General features: G+C 37.3%; 1 protein-coding gene across 1 annotated transcript in view; it reads right to left on the minus strand.

Moving 5' to 3' along the window:
- The window catches only part of LOC138326070 (uncharacterized), a 67,416-nt gene that overhangs the window by 30,936 nt on the left and 18,692 nt on the right, over window positions 1–17,788 (minus strand). The window contains exon 2 of the mRNA XM_069272196.1: window positions 4,008–4,170. Within this exon, the coding sequence (XP_069128297.1) occupies window positions 4,008–4,082 (75 nt within the window). The 5' untranslated portion in view covers window positions 4,083–4,170. The remainder of the gene's footprint in view (window positions 1–4,007; window positions 4,171–17,788) is intronic.

Below are 17,788 nucleotides of genomic sequence, written 5' to 3' on the forward strand. Positions count from 1 at the left end.
AACCATTTTACTATTACTACTACAGTGTATTTTGTACGTTTTAACCATTTTACAATTACTACTACAGTGTATTTTGTACGTTTTAACCATTTTACTATTACTACTACAGTGTATTTTGTATGTTTTAACCATTTTACTATTACTACTACAGTGTATTTTGTTTGTTTTAATCATTTTACTATTACAACTACAGTGTATTTTGTACGTTTTAACCATTTTACTATTACTACTACAGTGTATTTTGTACGTTTTAACCATTTTACTATTACTACTACAGTGTATTTTGTATGTTTTAACCATTTTACTATTACTACTACAGTGTATTTTGTACGTTTTAACCATTTTACTATTACTACTACAGTGTATTTTGTATGTTTTAACCATTTTACTTTTACTACTACAGTGTATTTTGTACGTTTTAACCATTTTACTATTACTACTACAGTGTATTTTGTACGTTTTAACCATTTTACTATTACTATTACAGTGTATTTTGTTTGTTTTAACCATTTTACTATTACTATTACAGTGTATTTTGTACGTTTTAACCATTTTACGATTACTATTACAGTGTATTTTGTACGTTTTAACCATTTTACAATTACTACTACAGTGTATTTTGTATGTTTTAACCATTTTACTATTACTACTACAGTGTATTTTGTTTTTTTAGTGTATTTTGTTTGTTTTAACCATTTTACTATTACTACTACAGTGTATTTTGTACGTTTTAACCATTTTACGATTACTACTACAGTGTATTTTGTATGTTTTAACCATTTTACTATTACTACTACAGTGTATTTTGTACGTTTTAACCATTTTACTATTACTACTACAGTGTATTTTGTATGTTTTAACCATTTTACTTTTACTACTACAGTGTATTTTGTACGTTTTAACCATTTTACTATTACTACTACAGTGTATTTTGTACGTTTTAACCATTTTACTATTACTATTACAGTGTATTTTGTTTGTTTTAACCATTTTACTATTACTATTACAGTGTATTTTGTACGTTTTAACCATTTTACGATTACTATTACAGTGTATTTTGTACGTTTTAACCATTTTACAATTACTATTACAGTGTATTTTGTACGTTTTAACCATTTTACGATTACTATTACAGTGTATTTTGTACGTTTTAACCATTATACGATTACTATTACAGTGCATTTTGTACGTTTTAACTATTTTACGATTACTATTACAGTTTATTTTGTATGTTTTAACCATTTTACGATTACTACTACAGTGTATTTTGTACGTTTTAACTATTTTAAGATTACTACTACAGTGTATTTTGTACGTTTTAACTATTTTACGATTACTATTACAGTGTATTTTGTATGTTTTAACCATTTTATGATTACTATTACAGTGTATTTTGTACGTTTTAACCATTTTACGATTACTATTACAGTGTATTTTGTAGGTTTTAACCATTTTACTATTACTACTACAGTGTATTTTGTACGTTTAAACCATTTAACGATTACTATTACAGTGTATTTTGTACGTTTTAACCATTTTACAATTACTATTACAGTGTATTTTGTACGTTTTAACTATCTTACTATTACTATTACAGTGTATTTTGTACGTTTTAACCATTTTACAATTACTATTACAGTGTATGTTGTACGTTTTAACCATTTTACGATTACTACTACAGTGTATTTTGTACGTTGTAACCATTTTACGATTACTATTACAGTGTAGTTTGTACGTTTTAACCATTTTAAGATTTCTATTACAGTGTATTTTGTACGTTTTAACCATTTTACAATTACTATTACAGTGTATTTTGTACGTTTTAACCAATTTACGATTACTATACTGCAGTGTATTTTGTACGTTTTAACCATTTTACCATTACTATTACAGTGTATTTTGTATGATTTAACCATTTTACCATTACTACTACAGTGTATTTTGTACATTTTAACCATTTTACGATTACTATACTGCAGTGTATTTTGTACGTTTTAACCATTTTACCATTACTACTACAGTTGTAGTAACCATTTTACGATTACTTACAGTGTATTTTGTTTTAACCTATTTACTACTACTTTTAACATTTTACTACAGTGTATTTTGTACGTTTTAAACCATTTAACGATTACTATTACAGTGTATTTTGTACGTTTAAACCATTTTTAACGATTACTATTTACAGTGTATTTTGTAACGTTTTAACAGTGTATTGTAGTTTTTTACGATTACTATTACAGTGTATTTTGTACGTTTTAACCATTTTACTATTACAACTACAGTGTATTTTGTACGTTTTAACCATTTTACTATTACTACTACAGTGTATTTTGTACGTTTTAATCATTTTACTATTACAACTACAGTGTATTTTGTACGTTTTAACCATTTTACTATTACTACTACAGTGTATTTTGTACTACCGATATGCTCTTATATATGCTCTTATGTTAGGTAGAATAAAGCATGGTTTTCTTTTTTTTACAATAAAATAAGACAAGCAACTGTATAAAAAAGACATGGCAGTAAAAACCAATAAATTTTGTGACAGTAACACATTGGTATTAGTCACTTTCTCTCGTATCACATGACTGTGGGGTGATGACAATTTCAACAGACAGATGCAAAGTTATTCCTAATGCATTAAAATTGAGCTAAATTGAATTATTGACAAATTCTGGATGATACAGCGAGGCTTCAAAGGAAACAGGTCACAGTAGCAGCCAAGAACATGGGTGTGAGACATCCCATTTGACAGATATTTTGGTACAACAACACGCTGACTCAAATGTATGACACAGATCTGGATACTGGTACCCCTAAGGCCATGACGAATAACCAAAAAGTGTGAAAAATGCAGAGACACTAATCTAAGACCAATATTGGTGTTTGATATTGAGGATATTTATGGCAGACAACCATTAATGGTTAGTAACCATGACAATCTTAAATTGTTTTGTCATGCAGATCTCCAATGCAAAGCAGTAGGTCGTGTTTAACCAAATCCTCTTGCTATCTGTCAGCATTGTAGGAAATTGTTCTTCACATTACACAACATCTAAACATCTTTTATCTGACAAAATTCCACATTAAGTACAAAGTAAAGAAAGAAATACCTTTAAACTAACATAAAATTTCCCCTTGTCCATTTACAAAGTATTTACATATAAATGTTTATGTGACTAAAAATCGCTACATTGTCCTTTTGGAGCAAAATGCTTTTGATGAAAAATAGATAACTGCAGGGAGCATTAAAATTTACTATAGGAAATTTCAATGTGTTTTTAAAAACATGCAGAGAGCCTTCATTAGTATGATTTATAAGTCTGTTCTATGTTTGCTAACTTTCAGAAAGCTTAAAGTATACGCTTTAGAAATAGAAATGTGAATTTCAATCGACTGAAATAGATTCCCAGGTAAACACTGCCAGAATGTATCAGGCTAACCTAACCGAGAACATTCCAAACTACTGAGATTAGCTCTACACAGACATAACAAGAGGTCCAATTGGTCGTTATAGTCACCAACATTATAAAACATATATTATGGTATTATGACAATTCTAACCTATTCTTACAATCCTTCTTGTAATAGACAATCAGCTGATTAGAATTTCTGAAGTATTTAAGTCAAGAAAATTTGCCAATGTAACTCATTTCAATAAAATTTTCATCCACTTCGGCATGTTGCTGGCCCAATAATGACGATTCTGAGCCTCACAGTTATTGAGAATAGGTTTAAAAATGTAAATTGCTTACAAAAAGAAAATGTAATGATACAGAAAATCAACAATTGGGAAAGAGGACAATAGGTATACTAAGAAATACCATATATGGATAACCTAAGAAATGGAATACATCAGAATAATTATCTGAATTTGGTCTCATTAATAATTAAGCACCTATCAAATTTCTCAATTTTATTAGTGCCCAGATGGTTATTGGGTCTCATATGGTATATGTAGGTGAGGACCATATTTCACATATAATTTGATATTGGCATACCTTGGCATGCTTCTTTAAGATTCGTTTGGCGTTTATATCAGCATAGTCAAGAGCGTTGATGTATCTGGACGTCATGTTGCCCCTGCCCTGTGATACAAACAAAGGTCCCTAGGGATCTCTGCCCTGTGATCTCAAATTCCTAGGGAGTTACACCCAGCTTCATCTGTAAACAATAAACATCATTATAATACACATGACATATACCATTTAAAACTGAGATAGCATTACAAACCACCTCTATATAAAGACCACCTGTTTAATAAGACCATTGCCTTAGGATCTAAAATGGCTAACATTAACAATTAATATGCCATTGTATAAATACCAGCAGACTATATATAAGTTATAGACAGGTTTGACTGTAAATATGTATGTACTCATACCTACACAATAATTCATACAAAATAAAGTAAATGTTTTTAACAAGAAGCCAATAGAGTTGTGTGATCTGTGTCATGGTAGAAGTTGGATATAGATCCAGTAACGCAAGGGATTTATGTGTTCAACAGTAAGCCATTCATAAGAAATGGAATTTCTGACATGAAATATGATTGCTTATAGGTAAATTTTCATTTGGAAAAACTGGATTTTCTCAACAGAAATTTGGTACTCGTGCATTAAATTGTTTAGTAAATTCGTATAATTCTGTTCACGTTGATTACACACAAAGCATACATAAGTTTTAATGCTCAGAAAGTATTTGGCAGAAATGGAATCCAATCTTTTTTTTTCAAAATAAATATTCCTACACATCTACCAAACTTCTATTTAACATATACGTGTATTATAGTTATTTGATATTCCAGTTGGTAAAACAGGACTGGTACATGTATTTACAACAGGTGGATGGGAGATAACTCTTGCATAGCTATATCCTGATTAGCAGCTAAAAAGAGGAGGTCCAAAGGACCTGTATCTCTGGGCCATGTATTAAGTAAATACATGATAACATCATCTGCCTCCATTCATTAACTTTATATGATAGCACTTATGCATGCAATTAGCATGATACAGATAATAATGTCTCATTCAAAAGAAAATCTAAAACAAATCCAAAGTTAACAGAAACTATAAATCAATAGATCAAAGTTGAATCACTTTGACCCAGTCCCATAGACGTTGAAATAAGAGCAATGTTTATGTCTTGATAATAAAGATGAATTTGTATAAATATCCATTAGGCTGATTTGACCACTTAAGGTCCCATTTTCTGTCCCCTGGTAGGTCAGCCCTATGATGTGTTCAATTAGAATACCACCCTTTAGGGCTACTACTACAAGTCAGATATGAATAATATGATTATCCGTTCATTAGTTTCAGAGAAGAAGTTGTTTGTATGGATATACAGTCATATTGATCCCATTTGACCCAGCTCTTTAGGCGTTATGGGGTAGTAAAACCATTTGTACATTTTTTAACCCTTGCCCAATAGGTATGCTGCTAGTCTGATTTTGATAACTAGTGATTAACAGTTATGATAAGGAAGTCCATTTTGTCAGTTGTTGACACACATGGACAGGTGCTTTACTAATGCGTAAGCTCACCCGGGAGCGACGTGAGCTAATCATTCGGATCAGAATAAATATCATTTTCCAACTTTTTTTATACAGTCTTTTACAGTGGTACCATCAAATTAATTACTGATGCATATTAACAAAAGAGACAAAAAAAAAATTATATTTTCAGAACTTAACATAATGTTATCTAAACTCATTTACTATAAAGGTGTATTGGCAACTCATTTACTGTAAAGGTGTATTGGCTAGCTGCTAGAACGTTGGAATCAGAATCCCCATATACAATTCACCATTGATTCAAACAATAATCAATTAGGGCTTTGGTTATTTGGACTTGTAACAAATCATACTTGAACACATGACAATGACATAAAACCCAGTTAAGAGAAAATCAATGTTAGTTCTCAGGCAACACAGCTGAATATTGATATATATTTACCACACTAGAATTACAAAGATCAAAGTTTAAGGGGATTTTACAGATATCACTTTTCATTAGATACATGAGCATTCAGCTGACATGAGGCATTATAACTCATCAAGGACAACTCCAAACAATAGATGTTCAGTATGGTAGAGTCACAGGAGCATTGGTTCACTGGTTCATTATGGTAAGGTCACAGGACCATTGGTTACTGGTTCATTATGGTAAAGTCACAGGACCATTGGTTAACTGGTTCATTATGGTAAGGTCACAGGACCATTGGTTAACTTGTTCATTATGTGGTCACAGGACCAGTTACTGGTCATTAAGGTCACAGGACCATTGGTTCACTGGTTCATTATGGTAAGGTCACAGGACCATTGGTTCACTGGTTCATTATAGTAAGGTCACAGGACCATTGGTTCACTGGTTCATTATGGTAAGGTCACAGGACCATTGGTTAACTGGTTCATTATGGTAAGGTCACAGGACCATTGGTTAACTTGTTCATTATGGTAAGGTCACAGGACCATTGGTTAACTTGTTCATTATAGTAAGGTCACAGGACCATTGGTTAACTGGTTCATTATGGTAAGGTCACAGGACCATTGGTTAACTGTTCATTATGGTAAGGTCACAGGACCATTGGTTAACTTGTTCATTATAGTAAGGTCATAGGACCATTGGTTAACTGGTTCATTATAGTAAGGTCACAGGACCATTGGTTCACTGGTTCATTATGGTAAGGTCACAGGACCATTGGTTAACATGTAAGGTCACAGGACCATTGGTTAACTTGTTCATTATGGTAAAGTCATAGGACCATTGGTTAACTGGTTCATTATAGTAAGGTCACAGGACCATTGGTTAACTTGTTCATTATGGTAAAGTCACAGGACCATTGGTTAACTTGTTCATTATGGTAAGGTCATAGGACCATTGGTTTACTGGTTCATTATAGTAAGGTCATAGGACCATTGGTTCACTAGTTCATTATGGTAAGGTCACAGGACCATTGGTTAACTGGTTCATTATGGTAAGGTCACAGGACCATTGGTTAACTGGTTCATTTATGGTAGTCAAGGACATTGGTTACATGGTCAGGACCATTGGTTAACTGGTTCATTATGGTAAGGTCATAGGACCATTGGTTCACTGGTTCATTATGGTAAAGTCAAGGACATTGGTTACTGTTCATTATGTAAGGACCATTGGTTCACTGGTTCATTATGGTAAGGTCACAGGACCATTGGTTAACATGTTCATTATGTAAGGTCACAGGACCATTGGTTAACTTGGTTCATTATGGTAAGGTCATAGGACCATTGGTTACTGGTTCATTATGGTAAGGTCACAGGACCATTGGTTAACTGGTTCATTATGGTAAGGTCATTGGTTAACTTAAGGTCACAGGACCATTGGTTAACTGGTTCATTATGGTAAGGTCACAGGACCATTGGTTAACTTGTTCATTATGGTAAGGTCACAGGACCATTGGTTAACTTGTTCATTATGGTAAGGTCACAGGACCATTGGTTAACTGGTTCATTATAGTAAGGTCACAGGACCATTGGTTCACTGGTTCATTATAGTAAGGTCACAGGACCATTGGTTCACTGGTTCATTATGGTAAGGTCACAGGACCATTGGTTAACTGGTTCATTATGGTAAGGTCACAGGACCATTGGTTAACTGGTTCATTATGGTAAGGTCACAGGACCATTGGTTAACTGGTTCATTATGGTAAGGTCACAGGACCATTGGTTCACTGGTTCATTATAGTAAGGTCACAGGACCATTGGTTAACTTGTTCTTTATAGTAAGGTCACAGGACCATTGGTTAACTGGTTCATTATGGTAAGGTCACAGGACCATTGGTTCACTGGTTCATTATAGTAAGGTCACAGGACCATTGGTTAACTGGTTCATTATGGTAAGGTCACAGGACCATTGGTTAACTGGTTCATTATAGTAAGGTCACAGGACCATTGGTTAACTGGTTCATTATAGTAAGGTCACAGGACCATTGGTTAACTGGTTCATTATGGTAAGGTCACAGGACCATTGGTTAATGCTATGTAAGGTCACAGGACCATTGGTTCACTGGTTCATTATAGTAAGGTCACAGGACCATTGGTTAACTGGTTCATTATAGTAAGGTCACAGGACCATTGGTTAACTTGTTCATTATGGTAAGGTCACAGGACCATTGGTTCACTGGTTCATTATAGTAAGGTCACAGGACCATTGGTTAACTGTTCATTATGTAAGGTCAAGACCATGGTTAAGGTCACAGGACCATTGGTTAACTTGTTCATTATAGTAAGGTCACAGGACCATTGGTTAACTTGTTCATTATAGTAAGGTCATAGGACCATTGGTTAACTTGTTCATTATAGTAAGGTCACAGGACCATTGGTTAACTGGTTCATTATAGTAAGGTCACAGGACCATTGGTTAACTGGTTCATTATGGTAAGGTCACAGGACCATTGGTTCACTGGTTCATTATGGTAAGGTCACAGGACCATTGGTTAACTTGTTCATTATGGTAAGGTCACAGGACCATTGGTTAACTTGTTCATTATGGTAAGGTCACAGGACCATTGGTTAACTTGTTCATTATAGTAAGGTCACAGGACCATTGGTTAACTTGTTCATTATAGTAAGGTCACAGGACCATTGGTTAACTTGTTCATTATAGTAAGGTCACAGGACCATTGGTTAACTGGTTCATTATGGTAAGGTCACAGGACCATTGGTTAACTTGTTCATTATAGTAAGGTCACAGGACCATTGGTTAACTGGTTCATTATAGTAAGGTCACAGGACCATTGGTTAACTGGTTCATTATGGTAAGGTCATAGGACCATTGGTTAACTTGTTCATTATAGTAAGGTCACAGGACCATTGGTTCACTGGTTCATTATGGTAAGGTCACAGGACCATTGGTTAACTTGTAAGGTCACAGGACCATTGGTTAACTTGTTCATTATAGTAAGGTCACAGGACCATTGGTTCACTGGTTCATTATAGTAAGGTCACAGGACCATTGGTTCACTGGTTCATTATGGTAAGGTCACAGGACCATTGGTTAACTGGTTCATTATAGTAAGGTCACAGGACCATTGGTTCACTGGTTCATTATGGTAAGGTCACAGGACCATTGGTTAACTGGTTCATTATAGTAAGGTCACAGGACCATTGGTTCACTGGTTCATTATGGTAAGGTCACAGGACCATTGGTTCACTGGTTCATTATAGTAAGGTCACAGGACCATTGGTTAACTTGTTCATTATGGTAAGGTCACAGGACCATTGGTTAACTTGTTCATTTATAGTAAGGGTCAAGGACCATTGGTTAACTTGTTCAATTATGGTAAGGTCACAGGACCATTGGTTAACTTGTTCATTATAGTAAGGTCACAGGACCATTGGTTAACTTGTTCATTATAGTAAGGTCACAGGACCATTGGTTCACTGGTTCATTATAGTAAGGTCACAGGACCATTGGTTCACTGGTTCATTATAGTAAGGTCACAGGACCATTGGTTAACTGGTTCATTATAGTAAGGTCACAGGACCATTGGTTAACTTGTTCATTATGGTAAGGTCACAGGACCATTGGTTAACTTGTTCATTATGGTAAGGTCACAGGACCATTGGTTAACTTGTTCATTATAGTAAGGTCACAGGACCATTGGTTAACTTGTTCATTATAGTAAGGTCACAGGACCATTGGTTCACTGGTTCATTATAGAGTAAGGTCACAGGACCATTGGTTAACTTGTTCATTATAGTAAGGTCACAGGACCATTGGTTCACTGGTTCATTATAGTTCTTATGTTAAGGTCACAGGACCATTGGTTAACTTGTTCATTATAGTAAGGTCACAGGACCATTGGTTAACTTGTTCATTATGGTAAGGTCACAGGACCATTGGTTAACTGGTTCATTATAGTAAGGTCACAGGACCATTGGTTAACTTGTTCATTATGTAAGGTCATAGGACCATTGGTTAACTGTTCATTATGGTAAGGTCACAGGACCATTGGTTAACTTGGTTCATTATAGTAAGGTCACAGGACCATTGGTTAACTTGTTCATTATAGTAAGGTCACAGGACCATTGGTTAACTGGTTCATTATGGTAAGGTCACAGGACCATTGGTTCACTGGTTCATTATAGTAAGGTCACAGGACCATTGGTTAACATTGTTCATTATGGTAAGGTCACAGGACCATTGGTTAACTTGTTCATTATAGTAAGGTCACAGGACCATTGGTTAACTTGTTCATTATAGTAAGGTCACAGGACCATTGGTTAACTGGTTCATTATGGTAAGGTCACAGGACCATTGGTTAACTTGTTCATTATAGTAAGGTCACAGGACCATTGGTTTAACTTGTTCATTATAGTAAGGTCACAGGACCATTGGTTAACTTGTTCATTATAGTAAGGTCACAGGACCATTGGTTAACTTGTTCATTATAGTAAGGTCACAGGACCATTGGTTAACTTGTTCATTATGGTAAGGTCACAGGACCATTGGTTAACTTGTTCATTATAGTAAGGTCACAGGACCATTGGTTAACTTGTTCATTATGGTAAGGTCACAGGACCATTGGTTAACTTGTTCATTATGGTAAGGTCACAGGACCATTGGTTAACTTGTTCATTTATAGTAAGGTCACAGGACCATTGGTTAACATTGGTTCATTATGGTAAGGTCACAGGACCATTGGTTAACTTGTTCATTATAGTAAGGTCACAGGACCATTGGTTAACTTGTTCATTATGGTAAGGTCACAGGACCATTGGTTCACTGGTTCATTATAGTAAGGTCACAGGACCATTGGTTAACTTGGTTCATTATAGTAAGGTCACAGGACCATTGGTTAACTCTGGTTATTATGGTAAGGTCACAGGACCATTGGTTAACTTGTTCATTATATGTAAGGTCACAGGACCATTGGTTAACTTGTTCATTATGGTAAGGTCACAGGACCATTGGTTAACTTGTTCATTATAGTAAGGTCACAGGACCATTGGTTAACTGGTTCATTATAGTAAGGTCACAGGACCATTGGTTAACTGGTTCATTATAGTAAGGTCACAGGACCATTGGTTAACTTGTTCATTATAGTAAGGTCACAGGACCATTGGTTAACTTGTTCATTATAGTAAGGTCACAGGACCATTGGTTAACTTGTTCATTATAGTAAGGTCACAGGACCATTGGTTAACTTGTTCATTATAGTAAGGTCACAGGACCATTGGTTAACTGGTTCATTATGGTAAGGTCCACAGGGACCATTGGTTAACTGGTTCATTTGTAAGGTCATAGGACCATTGGTTTAACTGGTTCATTATGGTAAGGTCACAGGACCATTGGTTAACTTGTTCATTATGGTAAGGTCACAGGACCATTGGTTAACTGGTTCATTATAGTAAGGTCACAGGACCATTGGTTAACTTGTTCATTATGGTAAGGTCACAGGACCATTGGTTAACATGTAAGGTCACAGGACCATTGGTTAACTTGTTCATTATGGTAAAGTCATAGGACCATTGGTTACTGGTTCATTATGGTAAGGTCACAGGACCATTGGTTCACTGGTTCATTATGGTAAGGTCATAGGACCATTGGTTAACTTGTTCATTATAGTAAGGTCACAGGACCATTGGTTAACTTGTTCATTATGGTAAGGTCATAGGACCATTGGTTACTGGTTCATTATGGTAAGGTCACAGGACCATTGGTTAACTGGTTCATTATGGTAAGGTCATAGGACCATTGGTTAACTGGTTCATTATGGTAAGGTCCAGGACCATGGTTAAACTGGGTTCATTATAGTAAGGTCATAGGACCATTGGTTAACTGGTTCATTATGGTAAGGTCACAGGACCATTGGTTCACTGGTTCATTATAGTAAGGTCACAGGACCATTGGTTCACTGGTTCATTATGGTAAGGTCATAGGACCATTGGTTAACTGGTTCATTATGGTAAGGTCACACAGGACCATTGGTTAACTTGTTCATTATAGTAAGGTCACAGGACCATTGGTTCACTGGTTCATTATAGTAAGGTCACAGGACCATTGGTTAAACTTGGTTCATTATGGTAAGGTCACAGGACCATTGGTTAACTTGTTCATTATAGTAAGGTCACAGGACCATTGGTTAACTTGTTCATTATAGTAAGGTCACAGGACCATTGGTTAACTTGTTCATTATAGTAAGGTCACAGGACCATTGGTTAACTGGTTCATTATAGTAAGGTCACAGGACCATTGGTTAACTGGTTCATTATGGTAAGGTCACAGGACCATTGGTTAACTGTTCATTATAGTAAGGTCACAGGACCATTGGTTTACACTGGTTCATTATATGTAAGGTCACAGGACCATTGGTTCACTTGTTCATTATAGTAAGGTCACAGGACCATTGGTTCACTGGTTCATTATGGTAAGGTCACAGGACCATTGGTTAACTGGTTCATTATAGTAAGGTCACAGGACCATTGGTTCACTGGTTCATTATGGTAAGGTCACAGGACCATTGGTTAACTTGTTCATTATAGTAAGGTCACAGGACCATTGGTTAACTTGTTCATTATAGTAAGGTCACAGGACCATTGGTTAACTTGTTCATTATGGTAAGGTCACAGGACCATTGGTTAACTTGTTCATTATGGTAAGGTCACAGGACCATTTGGTTAACTTGTTCATTATAGTAAGGTCACAGGACCATTGGTTAACATGTTCATTATGGTAAGGTCACAGGACCATTGGTTAACTTGTTCATTATAGTAAGGTCACAGGACCATTGGTTAACTTGTTCATTATAGTAAGGTCACAGGACCATTGGTTAACTGGTTCATTATGGTAAGGTACTGTTCATTATGGTAAGGTTAGGACCATTGGTTCACTGGTTCATTATGGTAAGGTCACAGGACCATTGGTTAACTTGTTCATTATGGTAAGGTCATAGGACCATTGGTTACTGGTTCATTATGGTAAGGTCACAGGACCATTGGTTAACTGGTTCATTATAGTAAGGTCACAGGACCATTGGTTAACTGGTTCATTATGGTAAGGTCACAGGACCATTGGTTAACTGGTTCATTATGGTAAGGTCACAGGACCATTGGTTAACTTGTTCATTATGGTAAGGTCACAGGACCATTGGTTAACTTGTTCATTATGGTAAGGTCACAGGACCATTGGTTAACTGGTTCATTATGGTAAGGTCACAGGACCATTGGTTAACTGGTTCATTATGGTAAGGTCACAGGACCATTGGTTAACTTGTAAGGTCACAGGACCATTGGTTCACTTGTTCATTATAGTAAGGTCACAGGACCATTGGTTAACTGGTTCATTATGGTAAGGTCACAGGACCATTGGTTAACTGGTTCATTATGGTAAGGTCATAGGACCATTGGTTAACTGGTTCATTATGGTAAGGTCATAGGACCATTGGTTACTGGTTCATTATGGTAAGGTCACAGGACCATTGGTTACTGGTTCATTATGGTAAGGTCACAGGACCATTGGTTAACTTGTTCATTATGGTAAGGTCACAGGACCATTGGTTAACTTGTTCTTTATGGTAAGGTCACAGGACCATTGGTTCACTTGGTTCATTTATGGTAAGGTCACAGGACCATTGGTTCACTGGTTCATTATGGTAAGGTCACAGACCATTGGTCACATGTAAGGTCACAGGACCATTGGTTCACTTGTTCATTATGGTAAGGTCACAGGACCATTGGTTTACTGGTTCATTATAGTAAGGTCACAGGACCATTGGTTCACTGGTTCATTATGGTAAGGTCATAGGACCATTGGTTCACTGGTTCATTATGGTAAGGTCACAGGACCATTGGTTAACATGTAAGGTAAGGTCACAGGACCATTGGTTAACTGGTTCATTATGGTAAGGTCATAGGACCATTGGTTCACTGGTTCATTATGGTAAGGTCACAGGACCATTTGGGTAAGGTCACAGGACCATTGGTTAACTGGTTCATTATGGTAAGGTCATAGGACCATTGGTTTACTGGTTCATTATGGTAAGGTCATAGGACCATTGGTTCACTGGTACATTATGGTAAGGTCACAGGACCATTGGTTCACTGGTTCATTATGGTAAGGTCACAGGACCATTGGTTCACTGGTTCATTATAGTAAGGTCATAGGACCATTGGTTCACTGGTTCATTATGGTAAGGTCACAGGACCATTGGTTCACTGGTTCATTATGGTAAGGTCACAGGACCATTGGTTCACTGGTTCATTATGGTAAGGTCACATGACCATTGGTTCACTTGTTCATTATGGTAAGGTCACATGACCATTGGTTAACTGGTTCATTATGGTAAGGTCACAGGCACATTGATTAACTTGTTCATTATAGAGAAATGCTTCCTTGGTTTAGCTAGAAGGTTTTCTACCTATATGACAGTTTATTGCCAATATTCTGTACAAATCTTGTGGAATCAGCTCATATCCATGACCAATATATTTTGTGTCAGCCATGCTTTTTTTAAGTTTCATATCACTAACTCTCTTCCTTTGGGCTTCATGGTTAAGTTGTCAGACATTCTGTATTACCTATTTCTGTGCCATTTATACGTTTTCACTACATCGTAATTAACTGAAGTTTGATCCTTACCTTGGCAACAATACCCATGTAATATACTAATCCACACTTGTTCTAAAGCTGAATAGTTACCAATTTTTCACTGTCATACACTTAATTTAAACGGCAAGTTGATGAAGTCTATTGACAAGTTATGTAAACAAAAGCAAACACCAGACTGAAACAAACTGATAACAAAAGTACAACTCTTGATATTTTACACTAGATGTGGTATTCATTAGCCATTTCTATCCCGTTTCCGTGGGCCACGTGAGCGCTCTGTTACGTCGATCAGAGTATACAAGGATTGTCGGCCATATAACAAATCACTATCATTGATCACTAAGTTTCTAAACAAACCACTGTGTGGTATAGGTACTGTCCTCATTCTGTCAGTTACAGCTTCAGTGTGGATCACTTATACCAAGAGGTTGGTCGAATAATGACTGAAACCTTAACTATGCACTTAGAGCAGAAATTGAGGCAAACTGGTAAAACTGGAGGGTTGGGTGGTAGAATGTCAGACACATTTACCATGCACTTAGAGCAGAAATTGAGGCAGACTGGTCAAACTGGAGGGTTGATGGTAGAATGTCATACACATTAACCATGCACTTAGAGCAGAAATGGAGGGTTGGTGGTAGAATGTCAGACACATTTACCATGCACTTAGAGCAGAAATTGAGGCAGACTGGTCAAACTGGAGGGTTGATGGTAGAATGTCATACACATTAACCATGCACTTAGAGCAGAAATGGAGACAGACTGGTCAAACTGGAAAATTGGTGGTAGAATGTCAGAATGTCGACACATTTAACCATGCACTTAGAGCAGAAATGAGGCAGATGGTCAAACTGGAGGTTGGTGGTAGAATGTCAGACATGCACTTAGAGCAGAAATAGAGGCAGATGTCAAACTGGAGGTTGGTGGTAGAAGTCAGACACATTACCATGCACTTAGAGCAGAAATAGAGGCAGACTGGTCAAACTGGAGGGTTGGTGGTAGAATGTCAGACACATTTACCATGCACTTAGAGCAGAAATAGAGGCAGACTGGTCAAACTGGAGGGTTGGTGGTAGAATGTCAGACACATTAACCATGCACTTAGAGCAGAAATGAAGGCAGACTGGTCAAACTGGAAGAACGGTTGTGGTAGAATGTCAGACACATTTACCATGCACTTAGAGCAGAAATGAGAGGCAGACTGGTCAAACTGGAGGGTTGGTGGTAGAATGTCAGACACATTAACCATGCACTTAGAGCAGAAATAGAGGCAGACTGGTCAAACTGGAGGGTTGGTGGTAGAATGTCAGACACATTAACCATGCACTTAGAGCAGAAATAGAGGCAGACTGGTCAAACTGGAGGGTTGGTGGTAGAATGTCAGACACATTAACCATGCACTTAGAGCAGAAATGAGGCAGATGGTCAAACTGGAGGGTTGGTGGTAGAATGTCAGACACATTAACCATGCACTTAGAGCAGAAAATACGCAGACTGGTCAAACTGGAGGGTTGGTGGTAGAATGTCAGACACATTAACCATGCACTTAGAGCAGAAATGGAGGCAGACTGGTCAAACTGGAGGGTTGGTGGTAGAATGTCAGACACATTAACCATGCACTTAGAGCAGAAATAGAGGCAGACTGGTCAAACTGGAGGGTTGGTGGTAGAATGTCAGACACATTTAACCATGCACTTAGAGCAGAAATAGAGGCAGACTGGTCAAAATGGAGGGTTGATGGTAGAATGTCAGACACATTTACCATGCACTTAGAGCAGAAATGAGGCAGACTGGTCAAACTGGAGGGTTGGTGGTAGAATGTCAGACACATTAACCATGCACTTAGAGCAGAAATGGAGGCAGACTGGTCAAACTGGAGGGTTGGTGGTAGAATGTCAGACACATTAACCATGCACTTAGAGCAGAAATAGAGGCAGACTGGTCAAACTGGAAGATTGGTGGTAGAATGTCAGACACATTTACCATGCACTTAGAGCAGAAATGAAGGCAGACTGGTCAAACTGGAAATGTGGTGGTAGAATGTCAGACACATTAACCATGCACTTAGAGCAGAAATAGAGGCAGACTGGTCAAACTGGAGGGTTGGTGGTAGAATGTCAGACACATTTACCATGCACTTAGAGCAGAAATAGAGGCAGACTGGTCAAACTGGAGGGTTGGTGGTAGAATGTCAGACACATTAACCATGCACTTAGAGCAGAAATGGAGGCAGACTGGTCAAACTGGAGGGTTGGTGGTAGAATGTCAGACACCTTAACCATGCACTTAGAGCAGAAATAGAGGCAGACTGGTCAAACTGGAGGGTTGGTGGTAGAATGTCAGACACATTAACCATGCACTTAGAGCAGAAATAGAGGCAGACTGGTCAAACTGGAGGGTTGGTGGTAGAATGTCAGACACATTAACCATGCACTTAGAGCAGAAATAGAGGCAGACTGGTCAAACTGGAGGGTTGGTGGTAGAATGTCAGACACATTAACCATGCACTTAGAGCAGAAATGGAGGCAGACTGGTCAAAGGGTTGGTGGTAGAATGTCAGACACATTAACCATGCACTTAGAGCAGAAATAGAGGCAGACTGGTCAAACTGGAGGGTTGGTGGTAGAATGTCAGACACATTAACCATGCACTTAGAGCAGAAATAGAGGCAGACTGGTCAAACTGAATGGTGGTAGAATGTCAGACACATTAACCATGCACTTAGAGCAGAAAATGAGGCAGACTGGTCAAACTGGAGGGTTGGTGGTAGAATGTCAGACACATTAACCATGCACTTAGAGCAGAAATAGAGGCAGACTGGTCAAACTGGAGGGTTGGTGGTAGAATGTCAGACACATTTACCATGCACTTAGACAGATGTCAAATTGAGAATGCACACTTACCATGCACTTAGAAATAAGAGGGCAGACTGGTCAAAGTGGAGGGTTGGTGGTAGAATGTCAGACATATTAATAATGCACTTAGAGCAGAAATGGAGGCAGACTGGTCAAACTGGAAAATTGGTGGTAGAATGTCAGACACATTAACCATGCACTTAGAGCAGAAATAGAGGCAGGCTGGTCAAGCTGGAAGATTGGTGGTAGAATGTCAGACACATTAACCATGCACTTAGAGCAGAAATTGAGGCAGACTGGTCAAACTGGAGGGTCGGTGGTAGAATTGGTTTGTTT

Source organism: Argopecten irradians, chromosome 6 (genome assembly GCF_041381155.1).
Source record: "Argopecten irradians isolate NY chromosome 6, Ai_NY, whole genome shotgun sequence".
Lineage (NCBI taxonomy): Eukaryota > Metazoa > Mollusca > Bivalvia > Pectinida > Pectinidae > Argopecten > Argopecten irradians.